We start from the raw sequence: 21,810 nt of genomic DNA, 5'->3' as shown, positions 1-21,810 counted from the left end.
CAACAGGAGAAGATCATAATTTTCACAGCAAACGGCTTGCTTATGACTGCTAACAGTCTCACCATTTCCTAAAATGGAAAAATCTTCAAACCCATACACCAACACTTTGTAAACTCATTTTCTCTTGGACAGTTTGAGAAGTTTCCTATTTAGGTAAGTATTATACATCAGGATTTGTGGTTATTTTCAGAAGTAGACCTACAGAAAACAGCTACTTACCATCTGCCACCACCTGGGTGACTTATACTCTTGACTGTCAGCACTTCCAACACACCTGAATTGTAGCTTTCTGAGCAATCTGGTCAACCACTCTGCCTGGAGTCACATGATTTTCCTTCTAGCTGTCAACACCCCAAGCACCGGAACTCAAGTCACCGAGCCTAGCGTTTCCATCCAGGCTCAATTAGGAGGTAGGTACGATGTCCCCCCCACACCTGGCTAAGCTCACCACAGACAGAACAACCCCCTTGCTCCTGTCCTCTCTAAGATATCTGCCCGTCGAACAACAGAGATAATCACTAACGAAAATCTGAAAAAAAACAACAAAAATCTCAAATTTTGTCAGAAACCTCATCGAACGACTAGCTTGGGCTGAGAGAAACAGAGTGAACCAGAGCAAGATAGTTAGTGGTACCGGGCTACCCTATGTGCGTCAGATAATCCACAGAGAGTGCTTTCTTCCAACGTTGGAACTTCCCATCCCAGGCTTTTGCCCGTTCAAACACTTTGCTTTGTGCCAGGCGGCATTGTAGCTCCTGGTGGTATTGGCCCCAGAGCGTTCGTAGTCAGACCGAAACGTGTGAGTGTGAGTGTATGTGCCGCTCATGCTGATTACCATAGCTAATATTGTATAACATATATGTGGATTTATCAGTAGTCTCTTTTAGTCGTAGTCTATTTGATATTTTTAGTTAGCCGAGCATTAAATAGACCAGACGACCGACAATGAAGGTATGTTACGATGACGATATATTAATAGTGCGAATGAGAGTAGCGAATAGACAAAACTAATGAGTGATAGTACTGAATGGGAGCTAGGCCAGGACTATATTGAAGTTGGGTAACGAGAGTATGTCAAGATTCACCGGATTGCAAGAACCAGATACAAGAAAACCGAATATTTAAACTTGAAACATTTTGAAACCGCATTAAGTGTAAAGAAATTGGCTGAATGTATTTGAATGAGAATATATCAAAAGAGAACTATGGCAATGCGTGATATTAAGAGTGATGAATACAAGCAATCAAAAAAGAATGATCATTTAAGAGAACACTAATGTCTTTGAAATTATTCCCCATATTTGAGATAGGCGATCTACATTGTATGCACGAGGACAACTGATAAGAACTAGTTATTTATACCAGAATTGATTTTACTGCATATTGAGGATTTGACACTCAAGAATTTTGTTCTACGGCAGTCCATTCACTCATCACTAGCTATTCACAAAGCACCAACATGAATCAGTGAATTTTTTAGATTACTAACTATCCTTGTTTTTGTCTTTTATTTATTTTCACAAAACTTAAACTTGAACCTTTCCGCTAATGACTTGGAAAATATAGGAAGAATGCGAACCACAATTGTATTAAAAACTTCATTTGGAATTGACCAATAATTATAGAATTAACAGGAATATACATGATATGTGAAAAAGTTATCATTTGGATTAAGGTCGACAGTGGTTTTTCATTAAGTTTTAGTTTGAAAATTGTAAAAGAGTACATCTGTTTGAAATAGTTGAACATTGCTTACCCAGTTAATGGTACTCAAAAGACCGTCGAAGTCGATGACGAACACCGTGTCCGTGTCTTCTACGACAAGAGAATCGGTCAAGAAATCGAAGGTGAAGCTGTCGGTGATGAATTCAAGGGTTACACCTTCAAGATTACCGGTGGTAACGACAAGCAAGGTTTCCCAATGAAGCAAGGTGTCTTGTTGCCAACCAGAGTTAAGCTTTTGTTGGCTAAGGGTCACTCCTGTTACAGACCAAGACGTTCTGGTGAAAGAAAGAGAAAGTCTGTCAGAGGTGCCATTGTTGGTCCAGATTTGGCTGTCTTGTCTTTGGTCATCGTCAAGAAGGGTGAACAAGAACTAGAAGGTGTCACTGATGCTACTGTTCCAAAGAGATTGGGTCCAAAGAGAGCTAACCACATCAGAAAGTTCTTCGGTTTGACTAAGGAAGATGATGTCCGTGACTTCGTTATCAGAAGAGAAGTTACCAAGGGTGAAAAGACCTACACTAAGGCTCCAAAGATCCAAAGATTGGTTACTCCACAAAGATTGCAAAGAAAGAGATACCAAAGAAACTTGAAGGTCAGAAACGCTCAAGCTCAAAGAGAAGCTGCTGCTGAATACGCTCAATTGTTGGCTAAGAGATTGGCTGAGAGAAAGGCTGAAAAGGCTGAAACCAGAAAGAGAAGAGCTTCTTCTTTGAAGGCTTAAAGTAAATGTCTACATATATCAATAAATTCTTGAAAGAATTTATTTTTGTTTTTGTTTGACTTAGTATTCAATAATCTTAATATCTTTAAAGCATCCCAATTAAATTATCAACCACTTTTCTATACATAAATCCTATCACGACCGTGAGTATATATATTTCAGTATAATACTGATATACTTCATATAAAACTAAGAAGATAGGTGCCATATCATTAGTGAATGATCTAAAACATCTAGTTCGTAACGGAATGTTGATAAATAACCTAAACTGAAGATGTTATTCAGAAGTATTACTTGATTTTTTGATCACCATATTATAATTATGTATAATTTTTAATTATTTGATCTCTATATATCCTTAATAAACTTGCAAGGAAAAATGCAATAGATTGACACTAAATTTTAAACTTAGAATTCATTGAAGGCCCCTTAGAAATTATAAGTTTCAGAAACTGTCTTTAACCCATTTATTTCTGTTATTAATCAATACCAATATCGAAAACAAAGAGACAAGGTTAATCAAACCCAAACCTAAGAAACAAAATCCAATACCCATTTTTTGGCACAGTTTTGCAATTAGTGCTGAACTTATTGCTGCTGCAATATTTCTAAAAAAGCTACTAACTGCAATGGCACTAGATACTCTTAAGGAGAGTAACTCAGACAGATATGTCATAATTGTATTATTGCACCATGTTAGTCCGAATGCCATTAGACCAGCAAAGACAAGTACCGCCGAGATATGGTAGTGAAATTGAATACACCAGCCGTACCCAATTGACCCGCCAATTGCTAACAGAACTCCGCAAACAGTCAATATTAAACGGAATTCCAAAGGATACTCTGTATTATAGTTCTCTTTCTTCCAACTCTTTCTCATAGAATCAGATAAATGCCCACCAATTTGTGATCCTAACAACATACAGACACCAGGACACACATAACATGCACCTATTTTAAGATTAGAATAAGAGTATTCAGTTGCAAGAAAATGAGACAATGTTACACTTATACTATAGTATGTGCAAAATAACAATGCATTCGCGATGGATGTTAATATTACGGGCGGGAAGGTCATAATACGAAGATATGTCCAAACAGAAAACTTTGGTGGGTGTGGATAAAGACCTTTAAAAATTGAATCTTGAGTTATTGGATTCAGGAATCCAATATCTGACACAAATGACCACCTTGAAATCGGTGATGAGAAGTCTACAGGTTGTGTCGACATATCATTCTCATTTTGGCTCCAATTCTCCCATTGTCGATCTCCATTACCAACTATACATCTCAGTGTTTCAGGTAATAAGAGAATCACCATTATCAAACCTAATCCGCTCACTATACAAAGGAATCCAAATAACCATCTCCAGTTATTGTTATCCAATAATATCAACCCCGCAATTATAGGCGCCAAAATAGGTCCCAAATTGGGACCCAACATAAAATATGCCATGGCTTTACCTCTATCTTTTGGTGGTGTCAAGTCAGCCACTGTCCCCGCTCCTAGTGAAATTACGGAACTTGATGCAAAAGCTTGAATAATTCTTAGGAATATCAAAGATCCTATTTTTTTTGGGACACTTGCCAATAGAATATTTATTATGACCATTAAAGAAATTGAAATAATATATAATATCTTTCTGCCTCCTTTATCTGCGAGGGCACCCCAAAATAATGGTGAGATGGAGAATGTTGCCATGAATACTGATACCGTAGCATTTATGGTTGTTTCAGAAACGTTAAATTCCTTTTGCAGCAGCGGCAGAGCAGGTATAAAGACGTTACCTGCCAATGGTCCTAAGAAGCCATTATAAATGACAATAAGGAAAATTAGAGAGACCTGAAAACTTGTGTAAGCCGAGTATGGTATATCTCTTAAATAATAAAGGGGGCTCTCTTTAATTGATACTTGTTGTCTTAGTTCGAAAGTGTCGTTCTTATCAATATTCGGATCACTTAAATCCACCTCTTGTAAAATCTTATCAGCATTATCATCTGTAGCTTGTACTACAATACTGTCTGTAATGGAAAAGGGCGAACACTCACCGCTAGTGTTGCTGGAGGTGCTCATCCGTTACTGCTATTATGGTAAATAATCTTAAACAAATTATGGTAAAAAAATCAAAACTTTCCTCAAAACTAGGCTATCGCAATACCTGAATATCTAATATATTTATTTACAACTCCTATTGGATTAATATGAATTTTAATCTACGTTTTGATCAGTTCAGCATATTTAAATCAAACTACCTTTATGTGTATTTTCCCTGCTGCCGCAAATTTGCTATTCAGCTCATTACTAATTAATTCCACCACAAAACTGTAACAATGACTCGAAAAGGTAGTATATCTGTACCATATAAACTCGTTAGTTGCCTATATAAGTTCAAATATTATTTGATTGTGCATGCCTCTTTGTGTTTGCTAATTGTTAAATAATTTGAAGTTTTGATCATGTGACCTCAATCGGATATACCGTTAATTAGCCAGTAGAAAGTTAATGAATTCGGGGCAGTTCCCTAAATAGCCCTGTACAGTTTAACTTTGTATGGGAAAGTTGCATTAATATGACACTTTGGGATGATTTCTATGTGCTACCAAGTCCAATAAATTTATTCTAAGTGCTTGGCTTGCTAGTTACTTCCTTTATTTAAGACCAACAAAGCAGATTACAACCATTTTCTTCCTCAATAGGTGACATTAGCAAACGTGTGTGTGGTTTTGGATAATAAATACTGGACAGCCTCATCTGCTAATAATGTCCAAACAGATTAATTTCAAGGGGAATGGCAACAAAGAAGAAGAAGAAGACCCGGCAAAAGAGATTTTAGAAAGCTTAAACAATGACGATTCATATGATTCATTTGTCACACCACCACCTTCTCAACTCACTTATTCAAGAAATGATGGCCAATTAATCCTAGATGAACAGGATCAAGATTTGTCTGCTAGTCACCATAGAAGGGCATCAAACGAGAACATGCTTTCAGCTCAGTTAAGCCAATGGACATATAATAACAATAGAGCCACTCTTCAAAAGGCCATCTCGCATGTTTCCGATCTACTTGATAAGATAGATCAGGAGAATGAAGAGAGACCCATGTTTTTAATCCAAGAAGATGATGTGAATAAATTAAATGTATTACAACCACACTTGAAACTGGAAGGTACTTATACAGTTAAACATGACAAATCTTTCAATTTGGACAAAGCGGCATTGGCTAAATTATTTCATTCGCAAGTTCAGGTAGCGAAGAAACATTTAAGCTCATTGAAAATAAGGCTTGATGATATGTCCTCAAAGGTGTTTATTACAGGCGATGTCAATACCGGAAAATCTGCGTTTTGTAACTCTCTGCTGAGGAGAAGATTATTACCGGAAGATCAACTACCATGTACAAATGTCTTTTGTGAAATTCTAGAATCCCGTGATAACAATAATCTCGAAGAAGTCCATGCAATACCACTTCGCTTAGCTACAACAGTCAAAGATGTACCCGCTATTTATGACATTCATAATCGAACCACATATGACATATTTCCTCTGTCCTCTCTACCAGAATTAGTACAGAGAAATGACAAATATGTTTTACTCAAGATATACATTAAAGATGACAAAGTGTCCCCAGAGAAGAGCTTGCTACGTAATGGTATTGTTGATATTTCGTTAATGGATTCCCCAGGATTAAATATCGACTCACTTCAAACAGCTGAGGTTATGGCAAAACAAGAAGAGATTGACCTTGTAATATTTGTCGTAAATGCCGAAAACCAGTTGACTTTATCCGCTAAAGAATTCATTTCACTCGCTTCAACTGAAAAGAAGTTCATGTTTTTTGTTGTTAAGAAGTTTGATAAGATAAGAGACAAACAAAGATGCAAGGATTTAATATTAAAACAAATTAAAGATCTTTCTCCCGAAAGTCACAAAAGGGCGAATGAGTTTGTGCATTTTATTTCTAGTCCTGAATCTGACATAAATTCTCCTAGAGCAGGCAATGGACCAGATGGAGATCCAGATCCAGGTGATGATGGAGGTGAATACAACTCAGCTGACCCGGATTTTGACCATTTACAAAGTTCCATAAGAAACTTTGTCTTGAAGAAAAGATCACTTTCCAAGTTGCTACCTGTGAAGACTTATATTGCCAAGTTGTTGACCGATGCTGAAATAATATCGAAAGCAAACCTGAAGCTATTTGAAGAAGAGGACAAACAGTTGGATAAGGAACTTCAAGAGCTAGAACCGGTGTTGAATGAAGCTCAAAATAAGACTGGATACCTAACAATGAAAATAGAACACATTGCAGAAAATGCCATTTACTCGTGCTACGAATTTACAAAGAGTCAGATAAATAGCTCTCTAGAACTGACTTATGACGAACTGCCTTCATACCAAGGTGTATCACGCATACACGACTTTGTTTTCTCTACTGAGCAATGCATTAGGGACAAGATCAAATCAAATGTTATTAGTAGCGAGCAATTTGCAAGGATGCAAACTGAGAAAACTGTAAATGAACTTGAGTCCCTTGGGAAGCAAGAGCTTGGCGATGAATTTATGAAGGAGAGGTCTTTCCAAAGCGACCTCATGTTTACTAAACGAATTCATACAGTAAGCAAGAAGATCAACGTGCGCATGTCGATAATGGATTTCTTTGCACCATCATGGTCCAGCTTTGTGAGCTACATTGGATGGAGTTTGTCAGTTCCACTTCTGACATCTGGAGAGAGCCAAAATACTGCCGATAAAACTGGTGCTGTAGTCAAAAAGACGGTTCCTGGCATACTGGGGTTGAAAGAGTACCCTTTGGTGCAATACTTTTCTCGTCCATCACTACTGTTCACATCTAGATTACCTACCATGGCCATCTATTCCGTTGGTGGTAGCAAGCTAATGAGTAATATAGCCTATAATGGGCTGAGGTTGACCTCTGTGAACTCGCTGAAGAAAATTGCTAGTCCCCTGTTGATTCTGGCGTCTTTGCTAGGTGTTGCGTACCTGATCCACGACCTGCCCAGAGCCCTTCCGCTCAACCTGTTGCGCAAGTACAAGCGTAAATTGAAAGAGCTTGACTTTGTGCACCAGAACGCGGAGAGAATATCGCGGGAAGTGCGTGTCGTGCTGAAGGTGCCCATCCGCGAGATATACACCTCTTGCGAGGCCGTGGTCGAGAAGAAGCGTGCTATCAAGAGAGAAATCGAAGATAAGAGAGCCAGCAACGCGCTGTCCATGACGTTCTTCAACAGGCTCCTGGCGAAATCACAGACCCAGCTCACCATTGTGCAGAACATCAACCTTGATATCGACTAGGTAAGAGCATAACCGATAACGTAACATACAAAATAATATTCCTGTAAAACCTGTGTACATAGAAAACCATGTAGTAAATATGGTGAGAAACTGAAAAGAAAATATACCAGAACGAGTTATACTTACAGTTGTGTTCTGCATTATGCATACATCCATTCACAATCCTGCCAACATAGCCATCAAGGTATGGTTCACAGGCAGAGTCTATGGTCATATGTACCCGAACGTGATACATACCAGCCAACGAAAGAGTTACGGACTTGGCAAAAAAGGGATTCGGGAGGGAAAAAGCCCACGGCCCCACCACAGAAACACCCGCATCGGATGCAGATTCCTAAAATCCGAGCTCAGAGAGTACCGTACCAATCCCACACCATGCATCCCGAAAAGTAGTCTCGGCTACACGACAACACGCAGCGAAAGGGCCAAAAAGAAGAAGCAGACGGATCCGTTTGTGTAGCACGAAATCTCTGCGCTTGTTTCTCTGACAATTGCAGGTGGTGTATTTACAATTTTAGTCAACAGACTACCTGCAGCACATGCACCCAGACAATCACCGCAGGCAGTAAGCATAGAAAGGCCAGCAGAGGCTGAGTCGCAGTACTTGCCAGAGAAACCTGCGCACAGAATCCTCAATGCCAGATCGCAATGTAGCTTTTCTGAGTCCAGAGGACACTAGCGCTGCGGGGTGTTCTGTGTCTGTGGGAGATGTGATGATCACCACAGAGGAATCAACGCAGAAAGGGGGAGGGGGTGAGAACCAGCGGAGCTAAATGACGCCAAACTCTGCCAAACTCTGCTGGCAAATGCAATGAGCGTTTTTTGTTTCTCGAGGCAGCGAGTATAAATAGTGGGGCCTTTTGCCATTCAGGATCGTGTCTTTCCCTTGGCGCAGGACATTGAGCATTAACAGTATGTCGGTGAATACGTGGCCATTGATCAACCCTTTCAATTGGGGTTATAACGGTACTATCAAGCATGTTACGCATGATGAAGGTACTGTCAAGTTGCAGTTGAAGAATGGTGAGGAGCCCTTACAATTCGAAGAGTTTTTGAACAAGTATGTTCCTGAGTTGAAGAACGACGCTAAGTTTAAGCTGAATCCTGCGCTGTTTACGGGTATTTTGCAGACCATGTACCTTGGATCCGCTGATTATTCCCGCGAGTTTCAAGTGTTCTATGGTAGAGAGATAGTTAAGTTCTCCGATGGAGGTGTTTGCACCGTGGACTACGTGATGAAAGACTGGGAAAATGAGTATAAGTTGAACGAGACCACGAAGAAGTTCGATGTTGAGAAATTCAAGCAGGACGAGGCCGATACTCACGCGGAAGGGTGGCCGCGCTTGCAACCACGTACCAGATACCTAAGAGACAATGAACTGCAAGAAGTTCACAGCGATGACAGACCATTGGTGCTAGTTCTGCATGGCTTGGCTGGTGGCTCTCATGAGCCGGTTATCAGATCCCTAACCCAACAACTGTCTAGAATCGGCGGTGGTAAATTCCAAGTTGCGGTTTTGAACAGTAGAGGCTGTGCTCGTTCTAAGATTACCACTAGAAGCTTGTTTACTGCGTTCCATACTGGGGATACGCGTGAATTTTTGCAAAGGGTAAGAAACCACCACCCAAACAAGAAGATATACGCTGTGGGTTTCTCCTTCGGTGCCACCATGCTGGCAAACTATCTAGGTGAAGAAGGTGAAAACACACCATTGTCAGCAGCATGTACTCTAAGTAACCCTTGGGATATGGTCATGTCTTCTGTTAAGACTTCAAATGACTGGTGGTCAAAGAACTTGTTCTCAGCGAACATTACACAATTCTTAGTAAGATTGGTCAAGGTCAATATGGGTGAACTAGAAGTCCCAGAAGGTACTGAACCAGATCACCCTCCAACTGTCAAAAACCCATCGTATTATAACTTCACCAAGTCCAACTTGCAAAAGGCATTCAAGTTTAAGACAATCGCCGATTTCGATAGCACTTACACAGCACCTTGCTTAGGTTTCAAGAGTGCAATGGACTACTACAAGTCTGCTAGCTCCATAAACAGACTGCCAAACATTAAGATCCCACTATTAAGTATAAATGCTAGAGATGACCCAGTGGTTGGCCCTGAAGGTGTTCCATTCGATTTAATGAAGCAGAATCCACACGTGGTTCACTGTGAAACCGACATTGGTGGACATCTTGCATACTTGGATTTAGAATGGAAGCCTTGGGTTACCAAAGAGATTGCACAATACTTCAATGTATTTGATGATCACGTCGAGTAATCACTTTAAACACAGCTCAGGTTCAAAAAATTCCACCACATATTAGGCTTCAAGTAATATTTGCCTATGTACATACGTTCTAAATACTTTTAAGATCAATTGTCATGATAAATAGATACAATAATTATTTACATTTTTACTCGATGCCTTTTTTTATTACATGTAAATGAAGAAAGTGTCATCCCGGTCATGAAAAACAACAACCTTTACCACGATATGCTGTATATGAATGCTAGTACAAATGAACAACCACTGACCATTATGTTTTATCAACTTTTACTTCCGACAAGAATTGGTTCCATATATCCTCTTTAATTTTGAAATTATGTTTTCCAGTTTCTGGGAAAGCCTTTGTAGTAACGTCTGAGTTGTATGCTTTAATGCTATCAATTGCTCGTTGCCCCAAGTTGTCATATTCTTTTACAAATTTTGGCGGTGTGCTATCCAGGAAGCCCAACAAATCTGATACAACAAGGACTTGGCCACTAGTCTGGTTACCAGCACCTATACCAATTGTTGGTATGGATAATGCTTTCGTGATAAATCCAGCCACTCTCTGAGGTATGCATTCCAATACGATGCCCCAGCATCCAAGTTCTTCTAATTTCTTTGCAGATGCCAAAAGATCATGTATTTCCTGCACACTCTTGTTGGCTTGGACTTTGAAACCACCCAATGAGTGTTGTCGCTGTGGTGTTAAACCTATATGGCCCATCACAGGTATACCTCTTGAACAAAGTTCGCCAATTAACTTGTAGGTATGATGGTCACTATGACAGGAACCGGACTCAATTTTCATTGATTTTACTTTACTGCTGGATCTCATTAGATCAATTGCCGTTTGAATACCTTGGCTTATGCTAGTTTCAAAACTTCCGAATGGCATATCACTGACAATAAAAGACGGACCTTCTGCTCTACAGACAGATTTGACATGATATTTAAATTCATCTAAAGTTAACGATGAAGTTGAATCATACCCTAGGGAAGTCATGCCCATGGAATCACCAATCAAAAGAATATCTGTATCCGCTTTCTGAACCCAACTTGCAGTAATGAAATCATATGCTGTACACATAGTAAGTGGTTTCCTTTCCACATACTTCCGCTGCAAGTCCAAAATAGTCTTAGTAGCTCCTGCCGTATCTGAATGAACTGAATAAAACCTCAACGGCCCTTTTCCCAAACATTTCAATCTATTTAGCATCATCATAACTTTCACCTGTCTTTGTTAATCATACCAACCCACCACTCAGAACAAACTTTTCAATAGACTATCAATGTTATGAGATAGAACAATAGATAGTTATCTTAATCGACCTAGTAAATTTTAGTTCAATTAGTAGTCACCTTTAGTTTGGCATTATTACCTTTCATCCTTGTAATTTCCAGCTATTTTGGTATTAGTTTTTGTTTTTTTTCAAGGGCATCGGGTTCGGCTTTTTGCACATGGAGAAGATAAACACCGAAATCAGCTTAGTGATGAACATTAGATGAGTAATAGCCATTAGGATATGGGACTTAGTTCAATCTCTAAACACAACATTATGTTGTTTCAGTAACGTATTTCCAGATCGTGCAATTACCTGCCAGAGACAATGAGCACATTAGGTTGTTGTGGCAATCAATGCTTATAATCGCAGAGTCACACTCTTCAATCTTCAACACTTGCAATTCAGCCTTTGTGTTTGAGTCCCAACAGTAGATCTCTCCTTTCTCGTAACCGCTGAGGATCAACGGAGATTGCGTGCTCTGTGGATACATGAAGTCCATACCGCAGCAATGGGTCAAGTTATACTTCTTATTAGATGGTTTAAACGTTCGGACAACATCACCCGAGACTGAGTCCCATATTTTCACAACACCATCATACGATTTAACCAGTAGATACTTAGTATTGGCGGAGAATTTCACCTTAGCGATTGGCACCACACCAGTTTCACTTTGCCAATCCTTATCGTAAGTCAACGTCTTCAAACAATGGCCGGTAGCTGTGTCAAAAATTCTAATAAGACCATCGTGTGAGCCCGAGCTCAATATACTCCCGTCATTATCAGATAGATCAATGGATACCACGGGCTCTGAGTGTGCTGACATTGTCTTCATCACAGTGCCCGTGAGCACATCCCAAACTTTGATACTCTCATCCATTGACGAAGTAAAGAGCAAGTTTCCTTTATTGTTATAGCATAGAGATATAACTGGTGCTGTATGGCCCACTAGTCTATGTAACAACCCAAGCTGTCTATGTGTCACAACAACAGTGAAGTCATCGGAGCAAGACGCAATGCACTTGCCATCAGGCGACCAGCAGATCTGTGACACACCAGCAGCGTGTTCCAAGACCAATGTCTCACGCAATTGATACCCCGAGGTCTCATAAATATACACCTCTATACCTCTCACGACCGCCAGCCATTGTCCATCGCGACTGAAAACACCACAGGTGCTCGGCCCACCGCCTGGGATCTCTATCTGCTTCAACACTTCCATCATTTCTTGGGTCACTGGGGGTAATATCAACGCTAAATAATTTCAACTCTAAGCACGACAACAGTTGCCGGCCAAATACACTTTTGAAGGTAACCGTCTAAATATTCAGTTCTTCAGATTCTTTATTACTCTGGATCCGATGATATCATAGATAACGTAGATCATACATTATGTTACGTACATTATTACTTTTGCTGATTTTTGGTGGCGATTGGGCTTTCCCGCACAAATTTCCGAAAGTTATAGAGCCTGGCAGGTGTAACATGCTAGTTGGTATATATTGGAAACGTTGATTTGGGCCATTATAATACTATCGGTTTGTCAGAGAGTTAGTAAGTGCAAGATTACATAAAGGTATAAAAGAAGAAGAGCATAGAATGAGTATTGTTCCAAAGGGTCATCAGGATAGAGTGTCGACGAGCCAAGGGGTGACGTCTAATGCGGCCAGTTTGCCGGACACGCTGAGAATGCAAGAAGGTGGTGCTGTGCCATTGTCATCGCAATTGAACGATAGACATCCTCTGATGCACCGTGTACAGAATTGGGAAGAGACACAGCATAGGAGACAGCTGGAGCAATATAGAAACATATTTGGTCTTGCCGAGCCTATGAGACGTATGATGGAGATCGGGATAGTGGATGCTACCGACTTCAACCCTGTCTCCCAGGGCCAGAGCTCAATTCACCGCGATATACTTATGAACAAAGAGACCAGTGTGGACTGGGAGGACATTTACCCTGAAAACAACGGACTGCTATCAGGTAACATGGTCGGTGATGACGTGCATACACAGATAGAACGCAAGGTTGGTATATAAAGAGATTCCAATAGATAAAAAAATCTTTTAAACAACCCACCATATGTATCTGTGTAATAGGTAAAAATAATAAAATATACTTAAAAATTGAAAAGGTTCAATTGAATTAAATGCTCTTAAATCCCGTTATTGTTCGGTACCAATACCAGACATAAATTGACGTCATAGAATATTTCTAGACTTTGCCCAATCCAATGCTAGTGATCCCCATTTCAGTGACAGATGCTCTACACAGTTATTGGCAATGGGACTCTTGGAATTTGAAAAATTTTGGTGCCAAATTTTTCATTTTCAAAATTTTCTTTGCGATTGTCTATGCAGTGATGTACGCTTTTTTTGCTTGCGTAGCTCATCGCATCGCATCGTAAGCATAATTAGAGTTATAGCCAGTGCTTGACATCAGATACATGACTTGCAATTGGACATTCTTTTCATCGGATAGAAAATAATTTACTAGTACAATCCAAATTGAAAAAGTGTCTGTGACTTACAGAAATTACTCTTTTAATTCTATTCATATTTGTGGTAACTGACAGCACAGTGAAATGGATTTTTCTTCATCACAAAAATATATCCAGACACAAACGCTACTGGATAACATCAATGGGTTACAAAATTTACATGTGCAGGACAGAGAGGGCTCTAAAAACAATTTAACGTATGCGAAGAATGCTGCATCGGATGTAGATGGCTCACAACCGCTGTTGAACACAGATATGATATTTAAAGCAAATAACAAAAATCATACAAGATACATTGACAATACTGGAATACTCCCAGATTTTAGTGCGCATTCTAGTGGTAATTTAAATGATCTTCATGCAGAATTAAGCTCTCCCTTTTACAATATTCCAACAATTCAAAACACTACCGATATGTTCGATTCACACTCACATGTATCGAAGACGCCATTGTCTATACATCAAGATGTTGGCACCCCCACACCAACTAACAAGAACTCTAAAGTAATGGAAACATACGGGTTTGTTAACACTTTTCTCTCACCACCAGTCTGGAGATATATTGACATTCAAGGCAACACACAAGGTCCTTTTTCAAGCAGTGACATGACCGGGTGGTATCTTCAAGGATATTTTCAACCAACGTTGCAATTGTTCAGGGATTCTACAAGCCACGATAACTCAAATAGTACTAGCCAGATGTGCAACCAGCTCATTACATTAATGGACATTTTGAACCATACACAAAATTACCAGGACCCGTTCAATAAGTTTGACGAGATGCTCATGACGAAGACGCCTGTGACAGAAATGGTCAACCCTATTCCGAATCACATTAACAACAATGCCGTAACTTTAGCGGAGGAATGTAGCAATAAAGACGTCAACATAGAGTCCCAAATTGTCGAGAGTTCAATTCAAAAGGAAGATGTCCAGGCCATAGCTAGTAAACACAATGCAATTGAGAATACAACTCTCGAAAAACCAAAGTTGCCCTCATTAATGGAAAGCCATACCAATTCAATTAATAACTTGAACAACACTACCAAGGAGTCTTCGACCACTATATCCATTGGTGGTAGTAATTTAAACAAGCAGAAATCCTTCACTTCATCAAACCAATCTCAACTGAGAAATGACGAAAAATACAATGGCGAGAACACAACCAGAAACTCTTCCAACAAATGGAGTGAAATTGCTAAGAAAAACGCTCCTCAAAATAACCCAGTTGCTCCAGTGCAAAAGAAAACAATAGCTGTTCAAAAAACTAGTTTAACTACCGCCAAATCCACCGAAATAGATGAGAAAAAAACTTTATTATCAGCAACGGAACCGATATCTATTGTTAATGAGGACCCACAACTTAGCGTTGATGAATTCTTCTTCTGGTGCCGAAAGCAAATTAAACTGAATGATGGTCACTCATTAAAGGATGTACTTGAATTAATACTCAGTCTTCCAACCGACTCTGAATCTGAAAGTATTATTTCAGAGACTATTTATGCTAGTAGTGACACAATGGACGGTAGGAGATTTACAAAAGAATTTAATCAGAAGCGCAGAGAGTGTGAAAAAAGTAACAGCGGGATCCAACTAACTGAATTGGTGTCTAGCTACATCACAGATGAAGATGACTGGGATTTTCAGGTGGTGAATAGAAAAGGCAAGAAAAATTGAAATTTGATGCTGTCTTTATCAGAATTATGAGGTTGGTCCCTCCTTCAATACGTATTTATTTGTTTTTAACACAACTGTTCTAAAACATGTGTATCGATGTTTCTATTATAAGCGTACATAAATTTAATGCAATATAATGTAACAATTGATTCCAAGTGGAAATCAACGTTACTAAAAGAAGCGTGTATTATTTGCAAAGAATGCCATTACGACCCTAGTTTTTTGATGATATTAGTTTACCATCCTTGTCAAGCTTGAGACCCCATTCCTCGATACAGACCTCTCTTCTAGTGGCAATAGCATTGTAACGTCTGGATAGCGCTTGATTCAAGCAGATTTCTCTTGCCAATGGCACGAATGTTGGAACCCAGCCAGGCTGCAGCCTTTCCGATTCCTGTATACATTCTTTGAATTCAACATCTACCAGTTTAACCTCAGTTTGGTAACGCTGCCAGTAGTCATCACCAATGGACCCGTTTTTATAAAGAATTTCAACTTGTGGAGCCATTTCTTTTAGTTTTAAGGATCTTCTGATAGCCTCAGCACAACGGTTCAGTAGACCAGCCTTCAGAACCTTTTCGTGAATCTTCTTGTCACCAGATTTTTGTAACTTCAGCAGATCCATATACAGATCCTTGGCGTCACTCTCGTCAAATATAGATGGTAGTTCACTGATCTTCTTAATCTTATTTTTCCTGTATTGTGATGCAAATATAAATAGCGAGATAACCAGAAGCGACACGTACAACAAAGGTGTGTAAAAGGAAACTGCCTTCATCTCAACTTGTGGCTCTTCAAAAAAGGTACCATTACCATGGGTTCCGTTGTCAAAACGCGTACCATTATTCTCAAATTGAGTGCCATTGGTGCCATTGAAATCCGTGGCGTTGAAAAACTCTTGATCCATCTTGCCCGCTTCCAAAGATATATAATTGCCAAGTTGCCCAACCAGCTATTCTTACAGTATTATCTGAATGTGCGCAAAGCTAATTGAGATAATAACTACTAATACTAATAATATGTACTTCCTGCTGTCAATTCGAGGAATTTGAGATTTCTATGCGATTTTTTTTCAGTACTGACATACGTACTGGGTCACATGAAACAGTATATATGTCCAGCCCGCATAAGTATATTATTCTTTGGCAGATAGAAACAATAAAGTATGTTGCATATACATATTCATTAGCGTACTATATAGCAGTATATAGTTGCTTGATTTTTTCGTCTTCTCTTGGGCTCATTTTACCTGGTGCTATGAGTTTTTAATTTTTTTTAGTAATTTCTACACTAGTCAGCAGTCTTTAATATGCAAAATAGACATAATGCTTAGGAAGTGTAATGTGCACTATTGTATTGCCGGTTTTATCAATTATTTTCAAGCTGTTGTCATTTAAAAATATCTCTTATGCGAGTGTGCTATAAAATATACAAATATTAATTCGCATCCCTCTGAATAGCAATTAGTAATGCTCCTCACTGAGAAATGCTTAGAAAAAATAAATAAATATACATTTGTCGACTCAATAATATTGCTATCGTGATATTATATGTCTCATAGATACATTACTCAACCATCCCTCTGATAAGAATTCATTTTTGCCTGCTTTACTGCATAAAAAAGGGAAAAGCTTTCTTATAAAGCGAGAGCGAGCCGAATAGAAATAGAAGTGTATTCACAGACATAGGCCTCTCAAGTATATAGACCTAGCAAGCCGACGCAAAATTGATTGCTAGTAAAGATGATTATCAGATTCAGAAGTCCAGTTGGTATGCACCGTGTGCGCTGTGAAGGGTCAGAGACGTTAGGCCAAGTTTTGCCACAGCTACAGACGATACTCAACGAGCATGGTATTACGCCAAGGGCCATTGAACTAGGTAAAGAGGCAAATGGCAAGGACAAAACTAATGTAGAAAGTTTGCTAGAGAAAACTATAGAGGCATTGGGGTTCAGGCACGGTGATATTGTCTATGTGCACTATCAAGTGGACTCTAGCGAAACTAAGGGGTCTGCTAACGACAACAATGGCTCGGTGGCAGTTAATATTCCAAACAATCTAGTTCCTGGGAAGTCTCAAAAAGCTGATGAATTAGAAGTAGATAAGGAATTGGAAAAGCTAGATGGACTAATTCCAAGACAAAAGACCAAGCTGTGTAAGCATGGTGATCGGGGGATGTGTGAATATTGCTCCCCATTACCACCTTGGGACGCCAACTATGCTAACGAAAACAACATCAAACACATTTCTTTTCATGCATACTTGAAGAAACTTAACGAAAGTACAAATAAACGTGAAAGCGGAAGTTCCTATATCGCCCCGCTATCACAGCCCAATTTCAAGATAAATAAGCACTGTACTAATGGTCATGAACCATGGCCAAAGGGAATATGCTCTAAATGTCAGCCATCAGCGATCACTTTACAACAACAGGAGTTTAGAATGGTTGATCATGTTGAATTTCAGAGCAGTGAACTAATAAACCAGTTTATTGAGTTTTGGAGAGCCAGCGGCACACAGAGATTTGCATATTTGTATGGTAAATATGAGAAGTACGATGCGACTCCCTTGGGAATTAAGGCATGTGTACATGCGATATATGAACCCCCACAGCATGATGAACAAGATGGTATTACGATGGATATGGAACAAGTGACCCAGGAACTAAACACTATCGATCTGCTGGCGAAGGAGATGGGATTGTTACGAGTTGGTATGATATTTTCAGATTTAACAGATGCTGGCAATGGAGACGGTACTGTCTTATGTAAGAGACACAAGGACTCCTTTTTCTTGAGCTCATTGGAGACAATAATGGCTGCACAACATCAAACAAGACACCCCAATGTCAGTAAGTTCAGTGAACAAGGCATATTTTCGTCGAAGTTTGTTACATGCGTGGTTTCAGGTAACCTAAAGGAGGAGATAGACATAGCCAGCTATCAGGTCTCGATCGATGCCGAAGCGCTAGTATCGGCAGACATGATTGGGGGCTCTACCCACCCTTCCATGGCATACATCAACGACACCACAGAGGACAGGTACGTGCCAGAGATATTCTACATGAAGAAGAACGAGTACGGTCTGACGGTGAAGGAGAACGCCAAGCCCGCATTCCCAGTCGATTACTTGATCGTGTCATTGACACACGGGTTCCCGAAGGACGAGGACACCACTACCCAGCTGTTCAACTCCGTCACGGGGTTCCCATGGAGCAACAGACAGGCCATGGGCTACTCCCAGGACTACCACGAGCTGAAGAGATACCTGCACTCCACAGCAGCCTCGGGAAACTTCAACGACTTGCACGACAAGCTAGCAAACTTCCACCTGCTGCTCTACATCCACTCACTACAGATTCTCTCACAAGAGGAATGGGAATTGCTCGTAAAGGGCGCCTTGTCCCAGGACTACCAAGAGCCCCTGTACAAACTGTCCGCCTCCCCGGGCTGGCAGACCCTACTGATGATCATAGAGTCGGCATGAGAAGTATAATACGTACATCTGCAGTATATATACACCCCGTAAAAGTATATTCCACTATAGTATCTAAAAGCAGGAGGGATGCTATTGAGCTGATGCACTTGGCTATTGATCCCGGCTATGAGCCTGGCTATTCTATAGCACAGAGAACGTAGCAGGCATGTGACACAAGTAATAAACTGCTCATCCATTGAGAAGCTTCTAGAAGCTTCTTAGAAACCACCGTAGAACTCTTGCTGTTTTCCTTCTGTGCCGTAGAAATTAAATTTTTCACGGCGAGCCTCGAGACCATCGAAGTGAAAAATTTCACTTCACAGGTCCCCCATCTCATCGCCCGGCTTTGTATATAAGAACGGTTGTGAGTCTAGTGTAAAATAGTGTTCTGAATTCATGCAGGAGAAGAGAAACTAAGTAAAAATAATAAGAATATCATTATGAGTACTCCATTTGGTTTGGATTTCGGTAACGACAACTCTGTGTTGGCTGTTGCCCGTAACAGAGGTATTGACATCGTTGTCAATGAAGTTTCCAACCGTTCCACCCCAAGCATGGTTGGTTTCGGTCAAAAGAACAGATTTTTGGGTGAATCTGCCAAGACCAAGCAGACTTCTAACATTAAGAACACTGTCGGTAACTTGAAGAGAATTTTGGGTTTGGACTACGACCACCCTGACTTCCAAGAGGAGTCCAAGTTCTTCACTTCCAAGTTGGTCAAGCTTGAAGACGGTAAGATCGGTACCCAAGTCAGATTTGCTGGTGAGAGTACTACTTTCTCTGCCACCCAATTGAACGCTATGTTCATCAACAAGGTCAAGCAAACTGTTGAGACTGAGACCAAGGCTAACATCACCGACGTCTGTATCGCTGTCCCAACCTGGTACACCGAGGAACAACGTTACGCTGCTGCTGATGCCGCTAGAATCGCTGGTTTGAACCCAGTCAGAATCGTCAACGACATCACCGCCGCTGGTGTCTCTTACGGTGTCTTCAAGACCGATTTGCCAGAAGGTGAAGAAAAGCCAAGAATCGTCGCCTTCATCGACATTGGTCACTCTTCTTACACCTGTTCCATCATGGCTTTCAAGAAGGGTGAACTGAAGGTTTTGGGTACCGCCTGGGATAAGAACTTTGGTGGTAGAAACTTCGACCGTGCCATCACCGAACACTTCGCTGACGAGTTCAAGACCAAGTACAAGATCGACATCAGAGAGAACCCAAAGGCTTACAACAGAGTTATGACCAGTGCCGAAAGATTAAAGAAGGTCTTGTCTGCTAACACCGCTGCTCCATTCAGTGTCGAAAATGTCATGAACGATGTTGACGCTAGTTCCCAATTGTCCCGTGAAGAATTGGAAGAACTTGTCAAGCCAATGTTGGAACGTGTCACTGAACCTGTCACCAAAGCTTTGGCTCAAGCTGGTCTAACCAAGGATGACGTTGACTTCGTTGAAATCATCGGTGGTACTACCCGTATCCCAACTTTGAAGAACTCCATCTCCGAAGCTTTTGGCAAGCCATTGTCTACCACTCTAAACCAAGACGAAGCTATCGCCAAGGGTGCTGCTTTCATCTGTGCCATCCACTCCCCAACTTTGAGAGTTAGACCTTTCAAGTTCGAAGACATTCACCAATTCTCCGTTTCTTACAAGTGGGACAAGCAAGTTGAAGATGAAGACCACCTAGAAGTCTTCCCAGCCAACTCTAACTTCCCATCAACTAAGTTGATTACTTTGCACCGTTCTGGTGACTTCTCCATGGAGGCTAACTACACCAACAAGGAAGAACTGCCACCACATCTAGATGCCAACATTGCTAAGTGGGACATCACCGGTGTCCAAATCCCAGAAGGCGAAACCTCTGTTCCAGTCAAGTTAAAGTTGAGATGTGACCCATCCGGTTTGCACATCATTGAAGAAGCTTACTCCTTGGAAGACATTGTCGTCAAGGAAGAAGTTCCACTTCCAGAAGATGCTCCAGAGGATGCCGTTCCAGAAGTTAAGGAAGTTACCAAGACTGTCAAGAAGGACACTTTGGAAATCACCGCCCACACTTTCACCTTGGCTGATGACAAATTGAACACTTTGATCGAAAAGGAAAACGACATGACTGCTCAGGACAGATTGGTTGCTGAAACCGAAGACCGTAAGAACAACCTAGAAGAATACATCTACACTCTTCGTGGTAAGCTTGATGAAGAATACTCAGACTTCGCTTCCGATGCTGAAAAGACTAAGCTAAAGGACATGCTTGCCAAGGCTGAAGAATGGTTGTACGAAGATGGTTTCGACACTATCAAGGCTAAGTACATTGCTAAGTACGAAGAATTGGCTGCCATCGGTAACGTCATTAGAGGTAGATACTTGGCCAAGGAAGAAGAAAAGAAGCAAGCTCTTAGAGCCAAGCAAGAAGCTGCTAACCTAGCTGCTTTGAGTGAAAAGTTGGCTGCTCAAAGATCTGCTGACTCCGAAGCCAAGAAGGATGCTACTCCAGAAGGCGATGCTCAAATGGATTTGGATTAAATCATTTAAAGCCAACATTGCAAACGATCATTATGTAAATTATTTCTTCACTTATTTTTTCCCCCATTTTTACTGGTTATTATTGGTAAGGTGATTGATAAATTTTAATGTCTACTTTTGTCTTTATCATTATGTCATTTAATAAGTATTCTTTATACCTGATAAACACCCTTTTATAAATTTCTATTTTGTCACTCGTTATGGAGCGAATATTACACAAGTAAAATATAGAAACAACTAATGAGAATTGCTTTCCAATTTCGAAAGATGAAAAAAAATACACAATTCATTAAAGAATATAAATAAATGTAGTATATGTAA

The 21,810-nt window shown here is 40.2% G+C and overlaps 11 protein-coding genes across 11 annotated transcripts; 7 read left to right on the top strand and 4 right to left on the bottom strand.

Moving 5' to 3' along the window:
* Positions 1 to 945: 945 nt before the first annotated feature.
* On the top strand, positions 946 to 2,446 carry RPS6B (40S ribosomal protein eS6; the record flags this gene model as incomplete). The annotated part of the gene is made up of 2 exons (XM_449621.1): positions 946 to 951; positions 1,742 to 2,446. The coding sequence occupies 2 exons, from the start codon at positions 946 to 948 to the stop codon at positions 2,444 to 2,446; spliced, it is 711 nt and encodes a 236-aa protein (XP_449621.1).
* A 445-nt stretch (positions 2,447 to 2,891) lies between these two features.
* DTR1 (Dtr1p) lies at positions 2,892 to 4,520 on the bottom strand (the record flags this gene model as incomplete). Its single annotated transcript, XM_449620.1, has 1 exon — positions 2,892 to 4,520. The coding sequence occupies one exon, from the start codon at positions 4,518 to 4,520 to the stop codon at positions 2,892 to 2,894; it is 1,629 nt and encodes a 542-aa protein (XP_449620.1).
* A 687-nt stretch (positions 4,521 to 5,207) lies between these two features.
* On the top strand, positions 5,208 to 7,763 carry FZO1 (mitofusin; the record flags this gene model as incomplete). The annotated part of the gene is made up of 1 exon (XM_449619.1): positions 5,208 to 7,763. One exon carries the CDS (start codon positions 5,208 to 5,210, stop codon positions 7,761 to 7,763), a length of 2,556 nt encoding a protein of 851 aa, XP_449619.1.
* Positions 7,764 to 8,677: 914 nt separating this feature from the next.
* EHT1 (medium-chain fatty acid ethyl ester synthase/esterase) lies at positions 8,678 to 10,039 on the top strand (the record flags this gene model as incomplete). Its single annotated transcript, XM_449618.1, has 1 exon — positions 8,678 to 10,039. The coding sequence occupies one exon, from the start codon at positions 8,678 to 8,680 to the stop codon at positions 10,037 to 10,039; it is 1,362 nt and encodes a 453-aa protein (XP_449618.1).
* A 259-nt stretch (positions 10,040 to 10,298) lies between these two features.
* ECM31 (3-methyl-2-oxobutanoate hydroxymethyltransferase) lies at positions 10,299 to 11,252 on the bottom strand (the record flags this gene model as incomplete). The annotated part of the gene is made up of 1 exon (XM_449617.1): positions 10,299 to 11,252. One exon carries the CDS (start codon positions 11,250 to 11,252, stop codon positions 10,299 to 10,301), a length of 954 nt encoding a protein of 317 aa, XP_449617.1.
* A 332-nt stretch (positions 11,253 to 11,584) lies between these two features.
* On the bottom strand, positions 11,585 to 12,535 carry SWD3 (Swd3p; the record flags this gene model as incomplete). The annotated part of the gene is made up of 1 exon (XM_449616.1): positions 11,585 to 12,535. One exon carries the CDS (start codon positions 12,533 to 12,535, stop codon positions 11,585 to 11,587), a length of 951 nt encoding a protein of 316 aa, XP_449616.1.
* Positions 12,536 to 12,909: 374 nt separating this feature from the next.
* On the top strand, positions 12,910 to 13,350 carry UMP1 (Ump1p; the record flags this gene model as incomplete). Its single annotated transcript, XM_449615.1, has 1 exon — positions 12,910 to 13,350. The coding sequence occupies one exon, from the start codon at positions 12,910 to 12,912 to the stop codon at positions 13,348 to 13,350; it is 441 nt and encodes a 146-aa protein (XP_449615.1).
* A 545-nt stretch (positions 13,351 to 13,895) lies between these two features.
* On the top strand, positions 13,896 to 15,488 carry SMY2 (Smy2p; the record flags this gene model as incomplete). The annotated part of the gene is made up of 1 exon (XM_449614.1): positions 13,896 to 15,488. One exon carries the CDS (start codon positions 13,896 to 13,898, stop codon positions 15,486 to 15,488), a length of 1,593 nt encoding a protein of 530 aa, XP_449614.1.
* A 214-nt stretch (positions 15,489 to 15,702) lies between these two features.
* SEC66 (Sec63 complex subunit SEC66) lies at positions 15,703 to 16,395 on the bottom strand (the record flags this gene model as incomplete). Its single annotated transcript, XM_449613.1, has 1 exon — positions 15,703 to 16,395. The coding sequence occupies one exon, from the start codon at positions 16,393 to 16,395 to the stop codon at positions 15,703 to 15,705; it is 693 nt and encodes a 230-aa protein (XP_449613.1).
* An 835-nt stretch (positions 16,396 to 17,230) lies between these two features.
* On the top strand, positions 17,231 to 18,973 carry NPL4 (nuclear protein localization protein 4; the record flags this gene model as incomplete). Its single annotated transcript, XM_449612.1, has 1 exon — positions 17,231 to 18,973. One exon carries the CDS (start codon positions 17,231 to 17,233, stop codon positions 18,971 to 18,973), a length of 1,743 nt encoding a protein of 580 aa, XP_449612.1.
* Positions 18,974 to 19,404: 431 nt separating this feature from the next.
* SSE2 (adenyl-nucleotide exchange factor SSE2) lies at positions 19,405 to 21,489 on the top strand (the record flags this gene model as incomplete). Its single annotated transcript, XM_449611.1, has 1 exon — positions 19,405 to 21,489. One exon carries the CDS (start codon positions 19,405 to 19,407, stop codon positions 21,487 to 21,489), a length of 2,085 nt encoding a protein of 694 aa, XP_449611.1.
* Positions 21,490 to 21,810: the final 321 nt, after the last annotated feature.

The sequence above is a fragment of the Nakaseomyces glabratus genome, chromosome M, assembly GCF_010111755.1.
Source record: "Nakaseomyces glabratus chromosome M, complete sequence".
NCBI lineage: Eukaryota > Fungi > Ascomycota > Saccharomycetes > Saccharomycetales > Saccharomycetaceae > Nakaseomyces > Nakaseomyces glabratus.
Note: the sequence above shows the minus strand (reverse complement) of the source record. Positions and strands in the feature narration are given on the sequence as shown.